Here is a 27,908-nt window from a genome sequence, read left to right as displayed (position 1 = left end):
AGCCTTTTGTTGCTGTCACTAATACACATTTGCACAATCACTGAAAGTTGTCACTCGGCATCAGATCCAGGATGCTATTTTTAAAAAAGGGTAGGGATAAAAAAAAAAAAAAGGGAAGATACGTGGAGTATACTTTCTGATCTCCAGAATTTCATGAACAGTTCCTTTGCATTTTCCATGTGAAATGCAGTCTCAGCATGCTGGAGGCCTTTGTTGCTTCATAGCATACAGCCAGAATTAGAGAGCTTCAGGTGGGTTGAGTCAGACTTGGTAAATAATGAGACAGCAAAACACTTTGTCTGTTCGGGCTGGGGAAGACATGTGCAGCTCTATGGAGCCTGGATGCCAAAGGGCTTATTGGGGAAAGCAGAAGAAAAGGGTTAAAATGAAGAAACAGGTGCTGTCTAGTCAGGAATTCACATTCATTTTGTTTACTCACCTGGCTATTGAGGAAACCCCGTGAGAAATAACGTGTGCTTTCAGCTGCTGACCTTTCTATAAGACTGTGACAAATACAATGTTATGTTTTCCACAGAGAGCTGATGTGTGTTACTGCTGCGTCACTTCAGTTACAGCTGTGGATTTTCTTCTTCTCTGGAAGTAGCCTTAAATGAGACAGAAGTACTACCTGATTCGCTAGCACAAATTAAACTGTCAGCTGAGTTTTGCTTCCTTTGCCACAGTTTTTAGAGCTCTCTCTTTGCTCTTTAAGATTTGATCCAAATGGGTCATGGCTGTTTCAATCCTGATGTGTGTGCCACCTTGGCTCGGCTAATATCTAACCCTTCAGCAGTTGTTAAGGGGAGTCACATCATTAAGAATTTATTTTATGCCTTGAAGCCTTTTTCAGACCTTCCAATTTCAAGATGATATCGGCTACTACTAGCAAAAAGGGGTGCTGGGCTGCAGGTGTCAGTGCTGGGATGAACAGGCTGTACCTGAGTGGTACCTCACACATGTTTTGGACATCCTATCAGCAGTTGAGGTCCACCATTCTGCTTATTGGTGCAGTTATTTTAGGAATAATTTCATTAAATTCTTACTTGAGTGGTCACATCCTCCTGTATTCTACAGGCATGTACTAGGAAAGGCAAATTGCCATTTTTTTTTAAATGTAGCTTCTTGTGCTTACAGAACGAGACCTGCATGTGGATAGAATGGAAATATGCTTGCAGACAGAAAAGAAAGACTAAAAAATAATAATAAAAGACAGTAACTGAAAGCAGTTACTTAGAGGAAAAGACCAGCGCAGTCTGATAGTCTCCAGGGCCTTGATCATTTGCAACTCCATGAATTCTTGAAATAGTATCAGTTCAAATTCAATCAGTGAACCTTGATTAAGTTGTCAAGTTGAACCCACATTAGATTTCTGCATGTTGCTCTTTACTATGTGCAGGATGCTCACTGCTTGAGTGTGTTTTGTCCAGAAGCTGTGATGCCTGGAGGTGCTTGAGGCCACGTTGGGTGGGACCCTGGGCAGCCTTATCTGATGGGTGGCACTCCTGCCCACTGCAGGGGTTGGGCCTGGATGGTCTTTAGGGTCCCTTCCAAACTAAGCCTATGATTCTGTGTTAACAGCCAATTTGTTATTAACCAATGGCTTTTGTAGTGTACCTTGGCTCTTATTATTCCTGGTTTCCCTTTCCTCTTACACTTGTACTCGAGTATCAGTCTTCACTGTGGAGCATCAGTTTTACAGAAGAATCTATCTAGCAAACAACAGCATTGTTTATTGATAGCTATTGTACTCACATTTCCAAAGTCATTTCAGGACATATGTAAAGCAAAATTTTTGAAAAATTCTCAAACCTTTCTACTCCAAAATTATGTGCTTTAACAGAAATCACCACTTAAAATTTTTTTGTTTTTTATTTTTTAGGCTAGAGAAAATACTCATTGGGCCAATTCCTGAGCACAGACAAAACCTCTGGAGGTAAGACTATTAAAATTGGAATCCCTTATCAGAGCTTGTAAGGTAAATCAGGCAATTATAGTAAAAGGGGAAGGTGGAATAAATTAGAAAACAAAGGGATACTATTTCTTTTTAAGATACTATTTCTTTTTAATTCCACGTAAGTGCTTCTACAGGAAATATTTATCATGCCAGTTCCTCTGTGGAACTCCAGACTACTTTTATGCTCTGGAAATCCTAATTCTCACAAATTAAGTGCAAAGTGAATTTTGTCTATCTATCTATCTATCTATACATATATAAATGAAATTAGAATCACTTCTTTTTAGTTCTTTAAAGCTGTGTATGCACAACTAGCAACTTTATGATTTCTCTTCCTTTTTTTCAGTAGCTGTCAGTTCTGAAATGAGCATTGAAAGCCAAAGTATTTATGTCTTTAAGACTTATTTATATCCCCCAAAAATTGCAGAATGTTCATTCCACTGTCGATTATTATGGAAAGCAGTCACTTTTTTAGGTTGAAGTTATTCTCTCAGACTCCTGCACCGAGAAGTTAGCAGCGATGTTTTCAGATATTGTCTTTTTCATTTTATCTGCTATGTTATTACACCTGCTTCTTTTAATTCACTATTTTGTTTGCTGAAGTCTTCTTTCCTTAAAATAATCCTATTACCATGTGCAATTTGATGAAAACAATTAGACTGTATAGCTAATGATAGAAGATTGTGACTGAGATTAATAACTTTATGTTTTGCTACAGCATAGAGATAATGGGAAAATTCACAGTATTGTTGAGGAACTACTGATACTGGAAACCCCTATTAAATCAAAGCGTTAAAGCAAATGCTGAAATCATTTTGTAACTTCAGTGCTGAACTGGCCAGTGGGTTGAAAATTGACTTCATTGTAAGGACTCAGATGAAATGTTATGCTAAACTGAGAATACTGTTGACTTTCCTCACCAAAAGGGAGAAAACTCCAACATCTGCACTTATGCTCTGCTAGTGCTTTGGAAAGCTAATGATAATAGTATTCTGTGTGGATTTCGTTTTTTCTCCAGGGATCACTTTGCCAGTTGATTTGGTCTGTGTTATTAAAACAGTGTGGAAAAGCAACCAGCAGTTCAGAGAGACCATAGATGATGAATTAGGATGTTTTAATATGGCTTTCATTGCAGGATACAAAATAATAGGATTTTAACATAAATGAACTGTTAATATTTTATCTCAAAAGGCATTACATATTTTTAATTTTTTTTTTTTTTTTTTTGCTTATTTTTATTTGGATAGAGAAAATTCTGCATGTTAATTTTTAGTAGTGTTAATTTTCAAATAGAGCACATTGCTCTTGAAACACTCAATAAAATCAATATAGCCATTTCTGGTGACAAACACAGATTTGATGTGTTTTGCACAGTGGTCACTGACACATAATCTATCATGTTGCCTTACAAAGAAAAAAAAAAGAAAAGAAAAAGAAAAAAAAGCCAGCAAAGTAGGTAGAAGTGTATTTCATCAGGCATCATCAGGATACTTCTGTATTTAACTATTAAAAAGTACCTTTCACATTATTACTCTTATTTTATTAAAAAAAAAAATTACCTATATTTCCTATTCACAAAAAATGGGCTGAATTTCCAGCTCATTATTTGTTTTGGCTCAACACTTGGACTTTGACAGGAATTGGAGAGGTTGTACGCTGTTGCTCAGACATCTGATTTCTATCAACAATTCTCCTCCCTTACATGGATCATGTAATGCTTGTTTTTATTGTGTTCAGGAAATTCATGCACTTAAGTCTTGTCATCTTTCACTTTGCTCTTTAAATAGAACAGTTTTCTCTTTTGCTGAGGTACAGAGAGATTAAGTGAAAGTCTGAGGTCATGTACAGACTGTAGAAAACTGGAGTATCAATGATCTAAATTAGTTAGCTACTGGATTTATTCCTTATTTGTGATAGGGTTTGGTACCTGGAAGATACAGAAAATCTATGTTTAGCAATGGATGCAATAATTCACATTTATATAGTTATTGAAAACTTGTGTAGTCTTGAAATAGATATTTTTGTACAGAAATTAGAGTTCATAGTCCATACTTTGATTCTTTGGTTGAATTGCTCTTAATGGAGGACACGTGCTTTCAGATTCATTATGAAAGTTAGATTATTTCTTTCCTTCCTGCTGTGCTTCATCTTTTCCAGCCACAGTACAGTGACATTCATCACTTTCATAGTGAGTTCCATGCTTCTTCGAGTCTATCTCATGTCCATTTCACTTCCTCCATTTTTTTCCCCCCCTCACAACTGCTCAGGAACATGCTGTAGCTCACTTGGACCTCACGTTAACCAGCACAAACGTGGTGACTGATTCAGGATCATTTGCCCCTTTCATCTGAAAAAAAGAAAAATCTCATTTCAATTAACTGCTCAAAGTGCATTCTGTAAACAGTGAATCACAGAATCATCAAGGTCAGAAAAGACCTCCAAAATCATCCAGTCCAACTGTGTACCTACCACTAATATTTCCGCACTAAGCCATGGCCCTCAGTACCACATCTAAATGTTTCTTGAGCTCCTCCAGGTACAGTGACTCAAACTCCCTGGGCAGCCTCTCAGAGAATAAATTTTTCCTGACATCCAACCTGAACCTCCTCTGGCACAACTTAGACTCCCACATCTATGTAGAATTAATTTAAATATATGACTTTGCCTTCCTGTTTTCTGAACATTGTCCCAATCACAGAATCACAGAATCACCAAGGTTAGAAAAGACCTTCAAGATCATCCAGTTCAACCATCCACCTATCACCATTAGTACTCACTAAACCATGTCCCTCAACACAAAATCCAATGACTTCTAGTCATTCTGCCATTTAAATTTATGCATGTATTACCTGAAATGACTTAGGACAAATTTATATATACATATATGTATTTAGGAGCAGTTCTTCAGGCTGTTTTAATTAGTCTTTGAATTTGGCACTTCATCATATTAAGAGAGATTTATTATCACATGTGGTTACCATATGTCTGTATCTAGTGGTTATTGGTCAGCATTTATATTGTGGTGCTCTGGAGAATATTTTTTGCAAGCAGAAATTACAATTTCATGGATGAAGCCCTTGCTCAGCGTTACCCTATGAGTAGATCCTTTGTGCAGTCCCCGTGAAATCTATTGCTTCCTGAGCATTACATTGTACCTTGGCATGCTAAGCTGAAATTTAACCCAAATAACCCTAGCTGAGTTAAGTGGGCTGTAGATGTAGATACTAACTTAGGGGAAAAATTGGCTACATCAGAACAGCCTCAGTAAGAGAGTGACAAGGACCTGTGGCATTTCACTTATGCAGGAAACACTAATTTGGTTGGAGAAGGTCTTGTGGCTTTCTGTAATGCAGGGTACAGGCAGAACAAGCTGACAAGTTTCTATGAAGGACTGGAAATGTACCTTTGGCTTTAAAATAGAATTAGAGTTGCCTGAACATTAAAGCTGTTCAATTATTTAAAGGTGTTTAAGCAAGTCTGTTACCTAAATATGCATGTATGGGGAAGGGTAGTAAAGAGTAGTGAATACAGGAATTAGCCTAATATAGTTATCTTGGGTTTTAAGTTGTTAAATACACATTACTATCTCTGGTTGCTTTTTGACAGTCAGTGGTAGGTGGGTGTGAAACTGAAGATTTAATAGGACAATTTCCAGTCACTCTTGTGAACATTATGGCTATGCCAGGGTCAAAGAGGTTTTGAATTGTTTGTCTCCAGCTCTGAGAGAGAATCTGCTTGCCACCATCTGAGTCTGTTTAAACAAATCATAATAAAGCAGATGCTATGCAACATAGATCACCCTTAAATATCCACCCAAGACTTCATGACCACCAAAGGCAAATATCTATCCTATATTAAATCCTTTAAACAAGTTGTGGGTTCTATAGAATTGTTTGAGTTGGGAGAGGCCTTTAAAGTCCATCTAGTTCAACTCTCCTACATATGAAGCTGTATCAGGTTGCCCAGAGCCTTGTCCAGCCTGACTTTGAATGTCTTGTATCTTTTTATTTTTTTCCATGCTTATATACAGATGAGGAGTTGTGAAAGTCTGCTATGAATTCAGCAAGTACAAAGTAGCTCAAGTCTTTGTTGAATGACATTATTTATTCTATTAATATTTAATGTGGAGGAACCAGTGAACTGCATAATTTGATAGAGATGTGTGTGCTGCTCCCTGAACACCTCTAATGCTGTCATGCCTTCTTCACTTTTTAGAAGTTATATGAAGGAATAAACACAAAATGCTGTGTTCTGATAAAAAGCACAAAGCAGGTTAATAGGATGTGGCAGTGCACACATTTTTTTCCTGGCAGTTTTTCTGTAAGTTGCTTGGGACTCACCAGGTCTCTTGGGCCTATTGAGCTCCACAGGGGCTTCCTGTCACTCTCAGACGTGTTCCCATGACACAACATGACATGGGATGTGCCTTACAGGTGCATTTTTACTTCTCCTGGGATTTGCAGTTCTCCCCACAGTGAGCCCCTAGCAGACACCAAGTCCATCCTGGCAAGCAGTGGGGTGAGACCAGGTCACTTTGCTCTTGGTAGCATTGTTGCTGGTTAGGCTTTTCCATGCTTGTTAGATTTGAATGCTGACACATCTTTGGAGTCTATTATGGCAGCTCTCCAATGACATCATTTGCAGTCATTGCTGTAAGTACACTGAGGTTAGGTTTATTTCTCTGAATATATACTGTGAAAGCATCACCAATTCCATATTGCCTGTATGTTCTTTTCCCCAGATGTCTTAATTGTGTCCTGTTATTTGCTTCTGTCTGTGAGCTAAAAATCCATAACCCATTTGACCTTTTACTCTTCATGTCAATGCCTTGCATCTGTCCTTAGAAACTCAGTAGCTTCTCCCACTGGAGATACTGGCTCCTTTCTCTGCCTTTCTACCTGTTTGTCCTGTTGATAAGAATATGATAAAGACTATGGAAATACCATAAACCATATGGCCATAGGATAGATTAGTTTAACTTGCCCCTTTGGCCCCTCCACCTGGTCTCTACTTCCAGGGACTCGTCCAGAACTCCATGCCACTGAGCTGCAGCTGTCATTAAAAAATACAACAGGTAGGATAATTTTTTTCTATTTCTGGTGAAAATCCCACAGATGAAAAATCACTCTTTTGTGGGTCCTGTGAAGGGGATAAGGCTCTCTCAAAAGCCATTATATAAAAATATTTTTATGTCAAGGATAATTGCTAAAGTCCAGAATATTATTGTATTCTCTCCCAAAGGAGAGAGAGAAATTTTTTTTCAGTCTGATTCAACACTTTTAGTTCTTTAGAAGATTAAAATCATAATATATAGTCTAAAGAACAAATTTAATTTTTAAAGAATTTTATGACCTCTTGTGAGCTCTTTACAGTAGGATTGCAAATGCCAAAACCTGGAGCAGTGACGCCATGAGGTTCTTGGCTAAAAATATATTTTTCAGTTTTCTAAATAATGACAAACAGAGAACAAAGACTTTAATCAGTAAGAATGTGAAAAGATCTGCATTTCTCACAGGTAAGCTCCTCTGGGAGATAACCAGTCTGTATATTACATACCATACAAAGTATTACAATCTCTACTGGCTCAACCAAATCCGTTACAAGTCAAAGGACTTACTTACTTCAACAAAAAGCTTCTTCTAGTATTTTACCAAAAAATATTGCTTAATGAATAATATTACAGAAATAGTTGTAGAAAACTTACTCATTTTACAATGAATACATCTTCTCTTTGCAAACTGTCTTTAAAAACAAAAAAGACCATGTAGCATTTCAAATCAGTATTCAAATTGCTGGTGTCTCTGGCTTGCTTTCTAGAAGTTGAGCACCTGCTATAGGTATAGGAGGCAAGGCCTGTGGTCTGAAGTTCAGCCTTGCTCTGCAAAGAAACAGCCTACTGCCAGCTCCTGTAAGGTGCCTTTTAGTGAAATTGTGTACTTCCATATGAACTACAATCTTGAATTTATCCTCTGCATGATCCATGCTAGTGCCTTTCTTGAAAAAGCATCTACGACTCAAGTATATGCATGTTCTCATAAGGAGACAATTACTGAAGAACCTGCAAAAGGTTAGTGAGGTTAGTGGTGCATTCAGCAGAAATGCTGCGTTTTAGTGCTTTTTTTTTTTTTTTTTTTTTAAATCAGAACATCTGTGATTCCTGCCTAGATATCGTGAATCTGGTGAACAGTGTTCCTGTGTTGTTAAAGGCAAGTTCCAAGCAGATGGAGTTGGAGCTGGGATTAATTGTAAGGAAAGTGAGACTCAGTGGTGCTTGTTTTCAGTGTTAAGAGTCAAACCTGCTGCCTTGGATGACACAGAGATATCTGGATCTGATACAGATTGATAAGATTACTGGAGAAGGGTGACAAGAAGTAACCTCCAATAACCTGATTAAAACCTGTTTTTTCTCTGTAACACAGACAGACTGTTAATGATGACACAGTAAAAGAGGATTCATATCTATGACTCTGAGAATTTAAGAAAATTAATGTGTGAAGACTTTTGGGTTGGAAACACAAGGAGATTAAAATCAGAGGTTCTTTAGGAGCTTTATTAGGAAATTTCTAGGCAATTTCTTCATAATTTCCTACAAAGAGTATCTCTGCTAAACAGATCTTAGCCATGGTAACCAAATGTCTTGAAAGGTGATGTTCCTGCAGCATAGGAGGGAGAGTGAGGAGACTGTTCAACGAGAATCTCTGGTGTGTAAGATGTGACATCTGAGTCTGTCTTTGGGTTTTGTTGTGACATTTTTACACAGCGCAGGTAACTGCTCAGGGACCTGAACAATTCTGCAATATACACATCCTGGAATGCAAATGGCAATAATAAAGACTGCTGTTATGTGCCCTGCATGCACAGGTTGGCGTCAGCTAAGTAATGATTTCTATTTATATAAATGTTTGCATTGATTCAGTTTTTGAAGTGTTCCATAATTCTTTTGAAAAACCACTTACTCAGCCCTTTGGCAGGAAATTCTGAGCTCTGGCAGGTGTATATAGTAACACAGTAATGTAACTTTTATTCATGGATATTTAGGTCTAAAGGTAACTGTTAACCATGGCAGGAGGTTGGAACTTGGTGACCTTTGATGTCCCTTCCAATCCAAGCCATTCTATGATGATGATCATTACATTCATTCTGCTGTCTGTTCTCCAGAATTCTGTTCGTTCCTCCTGGCCTTGCCCCCATTACGTGGCTGCACTGTGTATCACCACAGGAACAAAATCTGGTTCTCTTTTGAATTTTTTTTTAACTTTGAAATACCAATGTGAGTACTAGAAATATCACACAATTGTAAGCACCATTAGTCTTGGTGACAATGCTGACAAAATAAAAGGAAGCAATCTTGATTCAAACATTTATGCCATATTCTAGTCACTTCACCTCAATGAGAATCTTTTGATTCTTGTGCTATATAGAAGATTTGTAATATGCATTATGTGGTTTTTTTTAAATTATTTTTAATTAATTAATTAATTAATGCTTATAAGTCTTTAATCAAAGCTCTTCATACAGGACTTTAAAACTCTCTAATTGTATTACTTATTTGCTTAAACAAATTTAAGACTAAGAAGTTTTAATATAGTTTAAGACCCTTTCTGAAAAAGCATAGACCATGTTTGACATGAGTCAGACAGCTGTTCTGGCACATACCATCCCAAACTGTTGTAAGGGTATTAAGTTGGATATTAGGAAAAATTTCTTCTCAGAAAGAGTGGTAATGCATTGGAACAGGCTGCCCAGGGAGGTGGTGTTAACATCTGTGAAGGTGATCAAGAAAATAGTGGATTTTGCATTGAGAAACATGATTTAGTAGTACAGTGATAATGGGTGGATGGTTTGACTAGGTGATTTTAGTGGTCTTTCGAATAAACTAGTTGTCCTAGATAAAAGTGGGAGATATGTGAGTGCTGACCTTCAATACTTCTTTATTTCATAGTTCTTGTAAGAATGTCTGACTGGCATCATAAAAGGGACAAGTTGATTCAACATATTGCAGAGTTGTAAATGGGTTTTTCAGAGTTGGAGAACTAATGTTCTGCCTCTTGTGTCCCCACCTGTACACTAAAAGGCAGGTTTTTAAACATCTTTGCCCTGAACTCCTGTGTTCTCCTTTAGAGAGTCCATTGGGGGTAGATGCAGAATGAGCAATGAGAGAAAGATGCAAGAAAGGAAGATACACTTCTAAGCTGCAGGAAACAGACTGTGAGCTTGAGTTTTCTTAGCTTGCTACTCAGCAGGAGATGGAAATTGTTCTTTAAACTTTATCCAAGAGATATATACCTATATTAATTGTAACAAAGGTTTTACGTATAGTAGGTTGAGTATTTTTAGATGGAAACTTAAATTTCTTTTGTGGGATTTCTCTTTAAGATGAATATGAATTTATATACCATGGTTTATTTCACGTACCATATACAGTGACTCATCTCTTACCAGATTGAACCTCAATTATTTTAAGAACAAGTTAGTGAATTTTAATGTGTGTGGGGCCAAATTACAAAGAAATTCTAAGCCATAGACAGATGGCTTGTTCATATACATCCCTCTCCACATGTGATAAATCCCTAATTGTGCTCTGTACTGAAATGTTTAAAATTTGGTTAATAAAAAATATATTTACTTGTTTCTAAATAAGTATTGCAGAATAGGAAGTTCCCTTAAAAGCAATTGTTTGCCAAAACAAACAAACTACCCAAAGCAACCAACTAAACAAACAAACCCTTTGCCAACAACAAAATTAACAGCAACTAAAACAAACAAGGAAATTTTGTAGCCAGGTACTTTTCAGCCATGTGGTCTTTGTTCTTACAATCATACAGCCTCAAAAAAGGTGACCAAAACTTACTTGCTTTTAACAGAGCATTAAATACTTCCTTGCTCTTATTAGCAATAAAATAGTTCCTGTTGAAGTAAAAATTAAGCTATAGATCATAATTCTGGTGAGATCAAAGCTTGAATGAATACACAGGCAATTTCCGTCTTGTTCATGATGCTATTCACAAAACACTCAATTCATATCCTTTACACATAAGCAGAGCCTTCTGAGAGCCCTGCAGCTTTGTTTCAATGCTGGGAGCATGCTGCACTCTCTGTGGTTTCAAAACCACTTTAATCTGGAGGTGACAAATGGGAGAGATTAATGGCTTCAATTTGGACATAAGTGGCCAAGTACAACATTGATTCTTTAGCAAAGGCAGAGCAGACTTGATTGCTTGGGGTTTAAGAAAGCAAATATTGACTCGGTGAATGATCATAATATACATTCTTACTTAACTTAAAATATTTTAATATCACTACAGAGATGGAAATTCTGTCTGCACACTTTAGTGCCACTGAAGTTGCCTAAATGCATATTTAAGGATATAATGGAATTTTATAAACTTCAATAGAAAAAAAAAAAAAGTGTGATTAAAGAACTTGATTATCTGAGAGTTAACCAGGTATTTAAATATGGAAGTAATTTTTGCATCCTTGTTTTTATAAGGGGACAGTTAAGACACAGAGAAGACAAGTGACTCTCCCAGCATTTCCCAAGAAGTCTGGGGTGGATAAAGAAGCTGAACCCAATTTTCTTGTTCTTGGTTAGACCCAAGGCTGACCTACAAAGCCACCCTTAAAATGCAGTGTCTCTGCATTGCCACTTTTCAACACAAATTTCAGTGAGTGAAAACACAGAGACTTTGCACCAGCAGGGATTTTTACTAGGCATGCTTCAGAGAATGTACTTTAGAGTCTTCTAGACTAGCTTTATTAACAAAAAGCCTCAAAACATTTAGTATATAATATAATAATTTATGAAAGGTTTAGGCAAAACTTTGATACATCTGTGGATATTTTTTCTTGTCCTTGTGTTGCTTTTAAAGACTGTCTCTTTTCTGCAGATGATAAGAAATGGGCTGACTTTCAAAGGAGAGTTGCAGAAATGATGTTGATACACTTTAATTGCTAGCCAGGAAAACGCCCTCTTTAATAAAACCTTTTCTGAAGTCAATTAAAATAACAGGCTTAGAACACAGGAGGGTGCAAAGAGGTGGAAAGAGCTGATGTACAATCATATTAGCTGGAGAGATTAAACGTTCACTTTCAAAGGGAATTCAATGGTGATGGACTCCCCAGAAAAACCCTTCTAATTTCTCTTATGCTAGGAGCACAGAAAAAATTTTTCCTTGAAGGTTTGTCTGGGTGTTGGAAAACGTAGGGTCTAAGACTTTCTGATGATTAACTCATCACATATGAAACCACCATCAAGAAAAACTACATATCATTTAGACCTCTGTGACGGTGTGACATACTCAGCATTTTTATAAAGCAGGTCATTTAAATATAGCTGTTGGGCTAAGGAAGGCAAGTTTTAAAAATCTTAGCTAAAAGCTTGAGTATATCAAAGAGAAATAAGTCAGAGTGTTACAAGTGTGAAGTTACACATATGGCGTGATGGTTTTTGGGTTGTTGTCAATTATGCAAGTTGACTGAAATTAAGCAGAACTCTTTTAATACTGGGAAAGCAGGTGGATGAAGCCAATATAACTAGTTTTGTTTTCCCTGTTACTCCCTGCCCCCAGTCTTACACGCGTATCTTTGAAATTGATTGCTGGAAAATGGCTGAGGACTAACAAAGATACATTTTTCAGAGAACCTATGAAGATCTATCCTTTTTATCCTGTCTAGAGATATCAACAGAAGCAATTTTCTTTTTTTTTTTTTAAAGCCAAATACGTAAGGTGCATTAATTGTTAGTTAAATCACCAGTCGTGATAAATCAAACAAAGCTAAAAAGCAACTAACTAACCAAAAACCTGAAAAATCCCAGCTGTCCTCTGGATGACAGTGTTATTCAGTCCAGGAATTTCTTAAGCTACTGCTTTCTTTATGAGCTACAAGGGCAAAAATGCTTCTCCATTTTGTGTCAAGACTACCGTGATGGAAGATCCTTACAGTGGATTTAGTTCATCCCTGTCAATTCCTCCACAGATATTGGTAGGTTTTTTTTATGGTGTATGGCTTTGAGGCAATGCATTTTGAAGCTCAATTTCCTCCTTCCTGAAAATAGAAAAATAATCCTGTTGCCTCTGGGAGAAAGAACTGGCCCAGAGAAGAATTATATTAGCATGACATATATAAAAATAAAAAATAAAAAAGGAACTTGCTTGAGAGAGAACAAGGAACATTTACTTACTGTCTCACAGAGACAGATTTTCATGTCTATATGGAAGGTTGCTGTATGACTTATATGCTACTTAAGTCTCCCTTGAAGCCCTGATCTGAATGAGAATTTCTTGCCTCCCCTGGATGTGAGGCAGTTAAAACCAGACAGAGCTGCCCACGCCTTTCTGATCTAAAACCATGTGTGCGTGCTCCAGCAGTTTGTGCAGTAGTAATGAAGGAAATGCAGGCTAAAACTAAGCACGTGCTTATCATTCTGAATGTGTGTTGTAATGACGCTCCAGCAAAGGAAAAAAATATTACTGCTGCTCCTCATTATTTCCATCTACAATATATTACTATCATGTGACAGTGATCCTAGTTGTGTAGCACTCACCAGGCCTGCATCTGGAGCTATGCCTCCTCTTGTCTTATGAGAAACTGTCAAGAAACATTTAAAATTTTATTTTGACATGTTATGAACTTGCAGTAGACTTCTGCCAAGCTTGTCTCAGTTGAATGAAAGTTAGCAATCTCCTAAGAAAAATAAAAAAGAATACAGGAAAAGAAAAATGTTAATTCTGTCCATGATATTCCGTAAATTGGCTTGCTAATCCTGAATTTGCTTTTTGAAATTATATGTAACTGAAAATTGAACTCTAATAAGATGGTATTAATTTAACCAATCATACTGTAAAATATACAATAGTCTTTGGACTTTACCAAGTAGTTTAATTCTTTGCTAAACATAAAATAGAGAAGACACAAGTTTAAATGATGTTGTCTTAATCTGTTGTATCACACGCAGTAGTTTAGAATTTAAAGATAAATGTAGTTTGAAAAGATGATAAAAAGGAATAAATACAGCATGATGAGTAATTATGGCACATATGAATGTCATAGACTATTCATCTTTCAAGTCTGCTATTCAAGGCCATAAATACAGTAACTCAGCTATCAGCTCTTCTCTGCAATCAGGACTATGCAGGTCATAGAGAGGTTGCTATAGTAACCTTTCATTAACAGTGCCAGGATGCTGAAGGATCTGGCTAACTATTTAAATAAAACAATTGAGGGGAGTTTGCAACCAGCTCCCTTATTAATACGGTGCTTAATTCCATCAGGAGAGCACTTAGTCTCATGTGGATTAGTCCTGAGTTTGAGGAGTAAGAGAAAGGCTGACACTTAAAGCTAAATTTGGGTGAAATGGGTCAGTGATGGCACATGTGCTCCATCATCTGCAATTCTACCTTCAATAGACAGTCCCAGAACTGAACCCAGGTGTGAACGTACTTCCTGGGAGCACGTTTGGATATTTTGAACACAAAGAAAACTGTGAAGCTGAGCAAAGTCCATACAGTTAAATACAGTTATGGAAGTACATGGTTTTGTGTTAGTGTGGACAGGGCAGCTAATCTTTCAGAAGAAAAGGATAGATCAGGGCATGGTTAGAGAACAGGTGAGATTTAATGCTGGTATGTCGTGGGGACCTTTATTGTTGACAAATGAGAATTAGTGTGCGGGAAGAAGCAGCCAATTCCTGAATTGGATTTGCCTGTGTGGTGAAGATTGGCTTGAGCCCAGATGAAGCTTTGCAGTGTTTGGGTACACACAGGACCTGTGTGCACTCTCTACAAGCAATAATCCAAATATGTAGCTTTTCCTATAGTGAAGCAGCTTACTGCAGGAGTTGCTTTCTTCTACAGACCTCCTAATTCATGGGAGCTTGTGAGAACTTTGATGCTTTTCCCCTATATTGTTTCATTTTAAATACGGCCTCCTGGTTCAAAAGTGAAAGAGAGGCAGGAATGGAGAGGCACAATAGTTGTGAATGCTCCGTTTCCATTGGAAACCAATCTAAAAATACTTTGTAGCTGCAGCTCAGCTGTGCTATCACTTCAAGCTCCTGGCTAAGACTGTGAAAGCACTCATGTCTATGCCAGAGAAATAAAAGAAAAAGTTAAAGTTGTAGTCTATCATGAGCCCGCAGTCCTACAAAGGAAAACCTTCATTGCTTGAGAAGGGTACCAGAGCTTTTCCTTTTTGTCTGGCCCTAGAAAGCCAGATCAGTTTTGTGACTTGCTTTGTTGAGACTGAGAGCCTGAGCAGGGCAAGCTCCCGTCCTTACAGCCTTCTGCAAAGGAAAGAGGGGAAGGAAGATTTTTGCTTCAGCAGTTCCATTTGCATTGCTTTCCTTCCCGTCTTCCCAGCATAAAGGTGGTTTTGTTCAAACTCAAGAGCCAGCTAAAGAGTTTGGCTGTGAAATGAGCTCTCCTCAGGAAAAGAGAAAATGGGTAGAAGACACAGCTTGCAGCTGCAGAAACAAAGCTCTGCATGCCCCCTCCTCCAGGTCAGCCACTGAAGATGACTTTTGCATTAGCCAGCTGCAGACCAGATAATGAGGCAGTAGTTGCTGGATATGTACTCTTGACAGAAGTAGTTTTGTATTGCAGTTAGGTGAGAACTTAAATGGTGGGAAATTAGTGAGAAACAGGATATGGTTGATATTTGTTTTGATCACATTGTTATTTTTGTTCAAAATCTTTGGTGCTCTCAGGAAGGTGGGAGAGAAGGCAAAGCAGTTACTCCTTGCAGCCAGCACCAAGCCAGACATTTCAAGATGTTCCTTATGTGAACAGACTGAATAACATTAGACCTACAGAAATAAAACCAGAAGTTCCCCCTGCACTTCCCCTTGTTGTGAAATATCAGTTGATAAAACAGTGTGCCACTGAAAATGTAGGTAACCAGGATTTACAAGATCAGAGAAAAATCCACATTATTCTTCTTCGTGTCAGAGATGAGGTAGATACATTGAATACAGGGGAGTCTCTTGCGTCTATTATTCTTACAAAAATATGTCAGAAGCAGAACACTGCTGAGCACATTTCAAGGGTTGATATATAGCAGTAAGAAAGTTCTTATAACAAGGGTAGTTAGGTGCTAAAACCAGCTGGGTAACTAAACACCCAGATCTGTACTTGAGGCCCTTGGGCAATGATGGAGGAAAATGGGAAGGAATGTGTATATCCATCACCTCTGCGTCTACATAAGATAGAGGTTTACATGTTTTGAAGCAGAGAAAGAAAACCTAGTGTCTTCATAAGAAACATGAATGACTAAAACATAGCTGTGAAGTGGTCTGATGTCATTCTTTAAGAGCTGGGTGCCCTTTCTCAGGCTCAAGACTGTGCAGTTTATGTGATTATTGTCCATGTAATCCTCAGCAACTTCATGTGTTCCAGCAAAGGTACAGGATGCAATGTTTGGTTAATTAGAGCCTTCACATCCCTCTGCCTCAAATACTTCAGGGAACAAACTCTGATGTCTGACTCTGCAAGTTAAAACGTTGGCTCGGGGTCTGAATGGACAGGAAACGAGGTTATTCTCTTCCTTGTTGCTGCCTAGGCTCAGACATGAGGTGTGGAAGAGGTTTTGATGAGCTGAGCTGATCTCCATTGGAGCACACCAATTGACCTGGCTGTGTCCCAGTGATGCTTGTGAAGATATCACATGGAGATCTGCTTATACAGGGGTAAGGAAGGGTGGAAGAAAACTGGGTTTAAACAACTACTTTATTTAAAAATTAGCTTGTACTTTCCATGAAGGTCTACTTTTCCCTGTGATCTTGCCCAAATCCCTTAATTCGTATCACTTAGAATAAAATGACTGCTGAGTGTAAGGAAGATTTGAATTGTCATTTCTGTATTGCTAAATAATGATTACCTGGGGAGATACAAAATTTAAATTGGAAATGTATGACCTAGAGCTGATGATATATTAGATGTATTATCTCCAACCTGAGGCCTTCAGTCAAGAGAGAAGGTCATCTGTTAAAGATGTTACAGAGCTCTGCACCAGGTATTATATATTTTTTCTTTTCTGAGTTTAATTTTCTCCACAGAAACAGTGCGTAATTTTTCCAAGATATACATTGTGTTTTCTTGTTAGGCTTCCTCAATTATTTTATTTTGTGTTATGTTTCATGAATTAGAGAAAGGAAGGGATCTGTATTGTTCTGAAGAACTGACAATCACGTTTTCTGGAAACCTGTGATTTTTCCTTTTAATTTATTTTTTATCTATTTCTGCTTTGTGTAATTACTTAATTGATATGTAACAACTCTGAACATAGATACATGAAGCCTCATTTCCCCTAATCCATGTTCCTGTGGTGAAAATGAAACATTTTTTCTTCCAGGTACACAATTACAATATGCCTTACATTGTGCTGAGTCAGATAGCAGTGTAAAAGAAGTACTAATTAGTCCCAAGAAGTATTCCTGTGTGACAAAGGGCATTTTTCTTCAACTAGACCTGCTCATTTATGCTCATTTAATATATGCAGTGCTATACTAAGTCCAGTTAATCAACACTATTTATTCTGCAAATAGGAAAAAAATCTGTATGTCTATCACACTCCATCACCTTTCTCCACCCACTTAAAGCTAAATTTGGGTGAAATGGGTCAGTGATGGCACATGTGCTCCATCATCTGCAATTCTACCTTCAATAGACAGTCCCAGAACTGAACCCAGGTGTGAACGTACTTCCTGAGAAATTTTTCTCATTTAGAAAATGGAGGTGCAACAATTATTATTATTATTTGCAACAATATTCTGTGATGTACTGAACCTGTACTGGACAAATGCTCTGGAGAAGGGAAAGGAGTGTGAATTACCTCAAATTCTTCTCCAAGTATTCCCAATGCAAACAAGATAATTGGAAGTAGTAGGAGACTCCCCTCTTGTCTCCTGAACGCTGAAGTGAAACCAGATTTCTAAGGGGGAAATGTACTTGAGAATCTCTGAGGTTTGGTGTTTCCTGGGGCTGGGTTCTGTAGAAGGTTGGGGTTAACAGCATGAGCCATCCGTCAATGAAATGCATAAAAAATAGCAATATTGCTATTTAACTTAACTCTGTTTTTCTAGCTGTTAATTATTCTTCTTTTATGTCTTCTCACGTTTAAGCTGTATAATTGTGCATAACAAAATGTTTCTTGTTACCTGCTGTGATCTTGAATAATTCGTGGTATAAATATGCAATTTGGGACCACCGTATTCTCTTTGGAGCAAAATGAAGGTTCATTTACTGTTTTTGTGTCTTTGAAGGTGTGAGGTATGCAGGGTTTGGCTTGCATGGTCTTTTCTCAGGAAAACAACTTTGAATCCTCTGAACAAATTAGAGAAGGCATAATGAAGACACAATAGATGTGTGACTTATTATTATGAAATAGCTTGCTGAGGTACATGGTAACCTGAGCAAAGCAGCCCAGGGCCTCTGCAAACAGTAGTGACTTGTGCTTCCAGTTAATTGCTCCTGCAGATGTAGTCAGTGACATCAGTGTGTTTATCCTATGTCAGTGTTACTGCTACTACAAATTTCATTTGATTGTGTTCTTTTCTTAATGGAGGGGTTAACCATATCTAAAAATAAAAATCTGTTTTTACCATTATAATAGGGACTTTTTTATATGAGTTTTGTGAGTTTCCCTGGAAACAAGAAAACACTGAGATAAGGTCAGAAAAATGGTGGCATGCCAGCTATTGTTTTCAGTTTTTTGGTCCCAGCTTAGTACCGGATAAAGATATTGCTGGGGCTCCAGGTGTTAGCTGATACTGGCAGTAACTTCTGAACAAAGACAGGTGTGGTGTGTTTGTTTGGATTAGCAGAAAGTCAATGGAAATACTTGGCAGTGAACAGTTGCCATGTCAGGAAAACACAAAAAAATTTTGTTTTTCTCCCCCACTCTGGCCTGTTTTCTGGAGCAGTTTTGTTGTGCCATTGTGTGTTTGTGCTTCACTGCTGTCTCAGGATTCCATCTCTTGTACAATCTGTACCAGCCAACAGAGTATGAGGCTGAAAACTTCTGGCTATATTCGCAGATAGCTTTGGAATGTTTTCTCATTTTCCAAATGATGAAAATACTGCCCTTCTGAACATGAAGCAGACTGGTTTAATGTTAATACAATGGTCAGTCCTAAAGGTTAACTGCTTTATAAATAACCACATTATTCCCTCCACTCACTGCAAATTTGCAAGCTGCTTAGTATATGCACAGTCAGGGAAAGGCTGTAAATATAATGGTAAAAGCAGACAATGGAACTATTTCTTTTGCTTTTCTTAAGCTTATGCAACTGTTTGCAGTAGCTGGTTTGCAACAGAACTGTTGTGTCCTAGCACTTTAGGCTTAATCATCTGCCTCCTGACTACATCCCATTCCAACTTTCTTGAACAGATCTGCGGGAGGAGGGTTTGCAAGACCAAGACCAAGCCCATTCACTGAACATCACAAATTCTTTAGCAGCTGCTAAAGCCACCACCTTAGGTCTGAACTTGCTAATCCAGTAATGCCAGTAGAAGTCCTGTCTGAAAGCAGGTAGTAACCATACATTTTGGCCATAAGATGCCCACCCCTCAAATCTCATTCGGGTTGTTCCACCTGCTTCTCCCCTTGCAAATGCCTGAACTTCCCACTTCTAGAGGTCTTCCAGTGAATCTTTCTGATCCTTCTGTGCATTCACAAGTGTCCTTTCTGCCAGCTCCTATCTGCTTAAAAAAGCAGAGGTTATCTGCATCCACAGCCTCCTCTCTGTGGACGGATCCAGAGGTTCTCTGATTATGAATAACATTCTTGCTCCATGGGCTTGCAGATCTGTTGAAGGTGACAAGATGATCCAGGAAATTATTGCCAATAGTTATCTACAGGAGCTCCTTGTAAAATTAGTCTAATGCATTAACAAGCTGTATGAGAGGAGGGTGTACTTTATGCAAATGAAATTGGAAAGTCTTTGAAAGTGATAGTTTGAAGTGGGTGGAGAAAGGTGATGGAGTGTGATAGACATACAGATTTTTTTCCTATTTGCAGAATAAATAGTGTTGATTAACTGGACTTAGTATAGCACTGCATATATTAAATGAGCATAAAATTGTTCCTATTACTTGGAAAATGCCTACTATGTGATTAAACCTAACAGGTCACGCTCAGGATGTTATTACAGATGCAAATTTAGAAAGTTTTAGAGGTGTACTCTTGCAGATAAATGCACTGTTTTTGGTGAGCTTGGTATCATATATTTGTCCTGTTTTAGTGTCAGTATTTTACTTTGTGGTAAAAATGGAAGTAAATATAAAAAGAAATGTGGAAACTTTACCTATAGAATAGCTTGTGTATTCTGAAAAGTGTTGTACACAGTAGTAGTGCTGGGGAAATTCTATTTCACATATGCCACTCAGATTAGGTGCCCCTGAGAGATGTGGTAGAATTGCCTGTCTGTCAGCTGCTCATTTACATCCCAAATCCAATTTGACCTTTCAGCTTTGTGCTTGATGGTCATGCTAACTTGTTGGCCAGAAAAGTTTCTGCTTGTTTCTTTGATGCTATTGTTGACATGGTCTTTAATGCTGCAGGCATGAGCTGTACACTTAGCTCCTAGTGCATCATCTCGAATTTAACCATATTAGAATATTTATAGAAGTCAATGGTCTCATTTACATGCCAGCTGGAGATCGGAATTGCATATTGGAGTTACCTTCTTGGTCTAGAATTGGGATTTGCATAGATATCCACATGTATTTGATAGCTGAATAAAGCACTATAATGATTACAATAGTAAATCAATTTTGTTGTCCTCAAGTATGAGTGCCTGTGATATTAGCCTGAGCACTGGGCACCAGCTGTTGATTTGAGTCCTCTCCCCTTCCTTATACCTTGTCCTAGATTTAATACAGAGATTTTCTTAACATCCCAGTCTGGATAGTCCTGTGTGCTGTGTCCTGTGAAGATGTATAAAGTCCCCGAGCTATGGCTGTTTCAGAGGTATGGCTTGTGGGTGAATGACAAAATGGAAGAGGTTAAAGGAAAAGGAGAAACAAGAAACAGCAGTAAGAAAATATGGAGTGAACATTCAAATTAACAACGGTACTTGAAAGAATATGTTGAAATATAACTAATGTGAGTTAACTCAAAATCTTTTCTTTCTAGAAGCAAAACTGCAGTGGAATTGATTGGTACTAGTGAATCTGGGAAAAAAAGAGAGAGAGAAAAGCCTAAGGAAAATGATTCAGTCTGTGATTCCAAGCACCAGGCTAAGAACATGAAGCAATTACAGGTCTTTGGAAAATTGAAAGCTGAGATTTCAGTGGGTCTCCTTTAATACAAAATAGATGCATGTGAGCCTTTGATGAACAAGCACACAAGGTTATGTAGCAGTCACAGCATATTCTATCTAATTTGGGACACAGAGCCTGATGCATCACTGTTATGTAAGCCTGCTGACCTGATATAGGGCTTTGTGATTATAGGAGTTTGAGAAAAATAAATCTTTTTCAACTTAGCTTATGTGCTCACATGAAATTAGTGATAAATAAATATATATCTTATACAATATATGCATATATATGTGTGTGTGTATATATATATATATATACGGATATATATATATATTAGTTCTTCGGCTACACAGATATGGTATTTTCCCTATATAAAACACAGCATTCTCAGAAGAGCTTGTTTTTGGAAATAAAATGGGGAGGGAATGAATACCTTGGATAGAAAGGAAGAGGAAAGGAAAGGAAGAGGCTGTGAAGATGATGAAAGCGCAGGCTGCTGGGCAATAGGACAATCTGTGTACTTAAGCGTCTGGACCCTGGGATGTCCTGTAGGCCAGTCATGATGGCCTGTTATTTAAGTGGATTGGAATGGAAAAAGATCATTCCATTTTGCAAAGGATTTTGATAGATTTGTTTAATTTGGCTTTATTCTGATTTGAAACAAACAAACAAAAAAGTGTGTATTTTTAAAATTCTTTTGTTAATGACACCTAGAACTGAAGGCGTCGGAAACTTTGGGGTCCCCAGCTAAAGGCTCTCTGTCTTGATCCTCTGGCTGATGAGGATGCCAAGGAGTTGCACATTTCCAGAGCTCCCACACTTGTCTTTCTTGTCTTTCTGCCTGGTGGGCTAACAGAGAGGTGGCAGCTTCAGAATTTGTGAGCAGGGATACTCCACTCTGAGTTTCTTGGCAACCTGCCTAATGAGATCTGTAGAGGAGCCAGCAGCTTAGGAGTTCTGCAATCTCTGAGGCGATCCTGGAGCAATAACTTCTTTCAAACTCCCACTCTCTGTCAACCTGCCAGAAATGCCATTGAAGACCAGGGAAGGGGACCTGGCAGGAAATCAGGCGTGAATCCTGCAGCCTCATCAAAATCAAATGCTCTGTGAACATTTTTTCTGACCACTTTTAGTAATCCCATGTGGAAACCCTAATATGTCAGCATCTGGCTGTTGAGATCCTATGTCTACTTGCTTTAGATATAGTGCATCTAAAGTTCAGGGAGGAGAAAGAGGATGAAGAGATACATACAGCATCCTAGTGGCTCTGCTCGTTGCGGACCATCTCTGCACTGGTCTGTGATTTACTGGTTAAGTCCATGCATGTAATGTTTGTGGGTCAGGCAGCAGCTCACTGCTGTGCTTACCCTCACGTAGCTCTGTAGCTGCAATGCAGCTCTTCACGTAGCATCAGGCTGTCCATAATCAAATGGCCTACAAATTCCTATTGCTCTCATGGTTTTTGAGGACATGTTTATTCTAGAAAGCCTAGAGGCTGATAAGATGGCACTGCAAAGGCAGATGAAATACATATTGATGCTCTGCTTTTTTATGTGCTTGCTTTATCACTGACATTGAGGTCTGTATCTCTGTAAAGGTACTGGAATAATAGAATCATTAAGGTTGGAAAAGACCCCAAAAACATCTAGTCCAACCATCTGCCCATCACCACCATACCCAGTAAACCATCTCATCCAACCTGTGTGGATGGGAGAACTAGGCATTTATGTGTCCTGAGCATACCCTTAAATTTCAGTAGGCATCCCCCATGTAATATATAGAACACTAAAATTTGCTGTAATTTGAACTTAACATCTACAGCTTCAGAATGGAGTTTCAGCAGTCAGAGGCCCTGGAAGGTGAACATGTTTTTTCTAGCCACGAAGAAGGAGGATGGTAGACAACAAGCTTGATGGTCCCTTTAGGGTGATTTAGGACTAATGATGCAATGCAAAACTGCCCAAATGACAGAGAAAATCTGGGGCACTGTGTTCATCTTGTCTGATTTCCAAATTTTTCAGTGCTCAAGGGGATGAAATTGCAATGAAACATGACTTCCTACTATGTAGGTCATAAGTTGAATTCTCCACCACAGGAGTAAAGCTTGACCAGAGAAACTTGCTTTGCCTCTGTGAATATTGACAGGAAAAACAAATGCTTTTCTTCCATTAATAATTTTCAAGCAGTTAGATTTGGGATAGAATTACTTTGGTTTTTACTATTGGTATCGTGTTAAAATATGCTGCAGTGACAATAGGTTGCAGTTACTGAACTCTGCCCAGAGCAAAATTCTCTGTTGGTCCTCAGGCTTTTCCAGTAATGAGGGGACTGTCCAGCTGTGCTGTGGGGTGTCTGTGGGTGCTGTCCCTGCAGTGCTGCCTCATCATGGCTGTCACCCACTGTCCCTGTCAGACAGGATTGGGCAGGCTGACACTCAAATCTCCTGTAGGTTGGTTGGGCATCAGGGTGAGGACGCAGCCACAGAAAGCCGATGATTTGCTATTGACTAGCACATGGACTTGTAGTAACATTGTTCTGATTTTTACTTAAAAAAATAAAATCCTCAGCCTCAAGTGCTACATAATTGGTTCTGGATGAGCATACATAATTCTCCCCCGTGTGGCTGGAGGGATAGTGGAATAATAAAATACCTTGATGAAATGCGAATTTGCTTGCCCATTTTTCTTATGCTGACAACAGCAAGAAAAATCTGCTGATGAGTTACTTGTATGACTGTGCATTTAAGGGGGAGATATTTCTTGGTTAGTGCTACAGCACTGCTGCAGCAATTAAAAAAGTGTTTAAGGAGACTGCAATAACTCTGAAAGTGTCTTTGGTGACTAAACATAGTTTTCTAAATAAGCAGTTCTGCTGATGATTTTTCCCAGTCTCCTGTGAGTCATAAAACCTTGTCTCATACTGAGCAATCCATTGTTAATGACCTTGAATTTTAAAGAAAATGTGTGTCTTCTCCTAATTCAAATAATTTAAACTAATGATTTTCTGCAGAACATTTGTGCTATTTCCAGATCATCAAACTTCCTGAAGGACAGTGGGCAGCCCCATATTTGTAGGCACATGTGTAGACACATTGACAATGTGCACAAAGGTTGCTGTGGTTTAGATGAATGTGACCCTTCTGAATTGCCTTTATCCATGCAAATGGGTAATCTTCTCCAACCCTGGAGACATCCAAGGTCAGGCTAGACGAGGCACTGAGCAATGTGATCTGGCTGTAGGGGACCCTGTTCATTGCAGGGGAGTTGGACTAGATGACCTTTAAATGTCCTTTCCAACTCAAATGGTTCTATGATTCTATGAAATGTGAATTTCCAGGTCTGCCTGGAAAGATCATCTGGTAAAATGACAGCAATTTCAAAACGGAAAAGCACCAGTGGCCTTTAATCCAAGGAATCTTGCATTTTCCTGGTCACAGTAGGCATTCTCTTCACCCAGCAGGTCTTTCAGATTTTCATGGTTGCACTTGCCTCCTTGTTTTCCCTAGCATTCCCCACGGACATGCTCTGAAGCACAGAGTTTACTGCTGCCCTGGCAGGTGATGGAGTCACAGTCCCTGGAGACGTTCACAAAACGTGGAGAGGTGGCAGTGAGGGACTTGGTTTCATGGACAATGGTGGTGATGGGTTGATGGTTGGATTAGATGATTTTAGTGTTCTTTTCCAACCTTGATGAACAGTTGAATTCTCTCATTGTCTGTTGATTCAGTTTGCAATGCCTTGCTGCAATGAATCAAAGCCAGCAAATGAGACATGTTTTCAGAGGCCTCATAACTGTTATTTACTGCAAGTACATCATTTCCATTTTGCAAAACTTGCACTGCACATTACCAGCAGAACCTAATGATTAGGATTGTGATCTTAAAGATACTCTCTGAGAAACAATAAGGAAAAGATTGTCCCTTCAGCCTCAGTGTTTGGAAATAATGGAGCTGAATGTTCTTTTGCATATTGACTTTAGGGCTGCAGGAAAGTGATGTTCTATGTTCACTACTGGAAAAAACACATATGTTCTGTTTGTAACCAGACGTATGATGGTGCTAATACACTCCCGTACGTGGTGCCATGCTCTTCTTGTCTCTATAATGAGAGGTTAACTCATTTGTACTAGCCTTCAACTCCATTATAACTGTCTTAATAACAGATCAAAAGAGATGTAAATAGCACTAAGTTCTTCTTAGCAGAAAAAGACCCGATACTTAACAAGAACCAGTAGATTTTCAAGGCTAGCAAAAGCTCTGGTGGGAGTGATGCTTTTGTACAGCAAAATCGAACAGGGTCTTCTGGAAGATGCTTTGAATACACAGGTGTTTTCATTGTTTCTTATTTTAAATTGGAACAGGGACATTCTTTAACCAGGACTGGTACTGGGCAAACTCTTTATCATTAAAAAAAAAAAAAAAAAAAAAAAAATCCAGCTGGATTTTTCTTTCATGAACACACACACGTGTGTTTCTCAGCAAACCGTGATCAGACTTCAAGGTTTCTTAGATTGTCATTTACAATTTTTGGACTGCTTCATATCAGCATGTTTCACTGTAAGTTTTTTGGCAAGCTAGCTTGCTTTGGCTGCTTTCTCAAGACTATGGGTTAGATACTGATCTCATAATTTCTGTTCATAATGTCTGTTACTGCTGCCTGCCTGCCTGCAAATTTCTGCAATATTTGATGAGCAGGAGGTTACACATCAGGATTCTTCTGTATGCATTTGCGTATCAGAATTGAGTGCCTTGCACCAGAACAAGAAGTATTTACAAAAATGTTATTTTAGAAGATATTTTGAAAGCAAAGACATTCTTTCAATATATTAAATATTATACCACTAGTAGAAGAAAGAAACTTCCAGGATGGCGCTCAGCACAGCAGTGAATTCAACTGTCCGTGCACAATTGGAACTTCTGTTCCCTCAAACCCATCTAAGACTCCTAAATTGTTCTTCTCCAAATTGTGAAAATGAATGTGTTACATTTTCCAGAAGAGTTCCGTACCATTAAATAGCACTACTCATGTGTTATATATTAAGCATAATGTAGAATCAACTGTTAATGAAATTAATTTATCTTGTGTACGGTTTAGTTAAAACGAAATTTGTTCATCACTGCATGAATTCATTTGCCCAGAGTTACTACATTAGTTTGGAAAGAAAGAGTGGCATAAAGTCAGAGCAACAATACTGAATCAAATCTATAAATGCAAAACTTCTTAGTATGTAATACATTTATTAAGCAAAAAAATTAGATTACCATGATTTCATTTTCTAACAGAAAATAATATAATTTATTCATAATTTTTAATAGTCATGGCTGGTTAGTTGGTTGTTTTTTCCTCTGGGATGCAGTTGGCAAAGCTTTTCCTTTGCTCTGATATACAGCCAAGCTCTGTTGACCTTAGCTTGTAATTGGGATCAATACATCTTCACTCCAGGTTTAATGAGATACACACCTCCTGAACGCCATCAATTAGAAGCTACCTTTATAAACAGCAAGTCATAAATAAGAAGATGCCACTGAGTTCTATTTGATTTTTTTTTTCCAAATACAAAATCTAATGTTTTTACAGAGATCAGAATGTGTTTGTTGAAACAATATTTACCATAAAGCTGAGGGATCCCATGTGTATTGTGGCAAAAGGCAATTTTACAACACTTCCTTTCCTGTAATCACTCTTTTTCAGCAATTTTTCTATAGTCAGGCAATCAAACTTTTTCTAAATAAAAGAAGTTTACATGATAAAATTAGATTGTAATTTAAGATGTGCATAGAATATTTCATGGTAGATTGTTTCCTAATAACATGTGTATACCACAGACCTTTAATTTTCTTTAATTAATAGAAAATATAAAAATGACTGCTCCTTGTATTTGATAGACCAAGTATCTTTAAATACATTAACAAATATTGAAGAACAACACAAGCCTTCTTGCTGACATTTTCTTTCCTTTGTGCTGCTGTAGCTCTGGAATGGAGGTAAAAGCCAATAGTGCCTCAGTGATGTCAAAGTGGAGAGAACAGGTGATGTTTGATAATGGTCAAAACAGGGCAGAGTAATTCTTTAATATTTTGCAGCATAAATTCTTTCCAGTTCTTAAACTGTACTCAGTTCTTTGATATTAGGTGTTAGTTATTATTAGGAATTGTTTCCAGTAGGCATTGTCTGAGATTAGTCAGAAGGCAGAGTGAAGCAGTTGGAATTCAGTGGTGGTCCACTGCCTAAGCCCACCCCACATAACATGGAAAGTTTTTACAGAGGCGTCACCAGTTTTCACACTCTCTGTCAGAGAACACGAGGAAAAGAATGTCCTCCTTTTTCCAACTTTAGCTTCCTAGTGGAAAGAAGTGTTTAGCTGGAAATTTTGTGTGTGTGTATTCACTAAGTGAAAAAAGAACAGGCATTCCCTGAAGATGGTGTAGAGATTTTAAGAATGTGCCTTCGGTATTGTAGTTTCTTTTTTTCTTTTTTTTTTTTCTTAACTTCCATCCCTGCTGTTGTTTGTCTTAATAGTATCTATATTAGTTTGTCTCTGACCACAGACTCTGGAGTGGATGCAGAGCTCTGCTCTCTGGGGTAGAGGCGTCAGATAGGACAACTCTTTTTAGAAGTAGTTGAAACTGGGGAGCACTGGTTGTGTTCCGCTGCTGTGAGCAGAGATAGATCACTAGTCTGTGCAGAGCAGTCAGC

General features: G+C 38.2%; 1 protein-coding gene across 6 annotated transcripts in view; it reads left to right on the top strand.

Annotated features, from left to right (window-relative positions):
* The window catches only part of C4H4orf50 (chromosome 4 C4orf50 homolog), a 77,598-nt gene that overhangs the window by 41,915 nt on the left and 7,775 nt on the right, over positions 1-27,908 (top strand). For all 6 annotated transcript variants that reach the window (XM_048943119.1, XM_048943118.1, XM_048943120.1 and 3 more), the window contains one exon: positions 1,880-1,933. In XM_048943119.1, the coding sequence (XP_048799076.1) occupies positions 1,880-1,912 (33 nt within the window). In that variant the 3' untranslated portion in view covers positions 1,913-1,933. The remainder of the gene's footprint in view (positions 1-1,879; positions 1,934-27,908) is intronic.

Source organism: Lagopus muta, chromosome 4 (genome assembly GCF_023343835.1).
Source record: "Lagopus muta isolate bLagMut1 chromosome 4, bLagMut1 primary, whole genome shotgun sequence".
NCBI classification, from domain to species: Eukaryota; Metazoa; Chordata; class Aves; order Galliformes; family Phasianidae; genus Lagopus; species Lagopus muta.
This window is presented reverse-complemented; position numbering and strand designations above follow the sequence as displayed.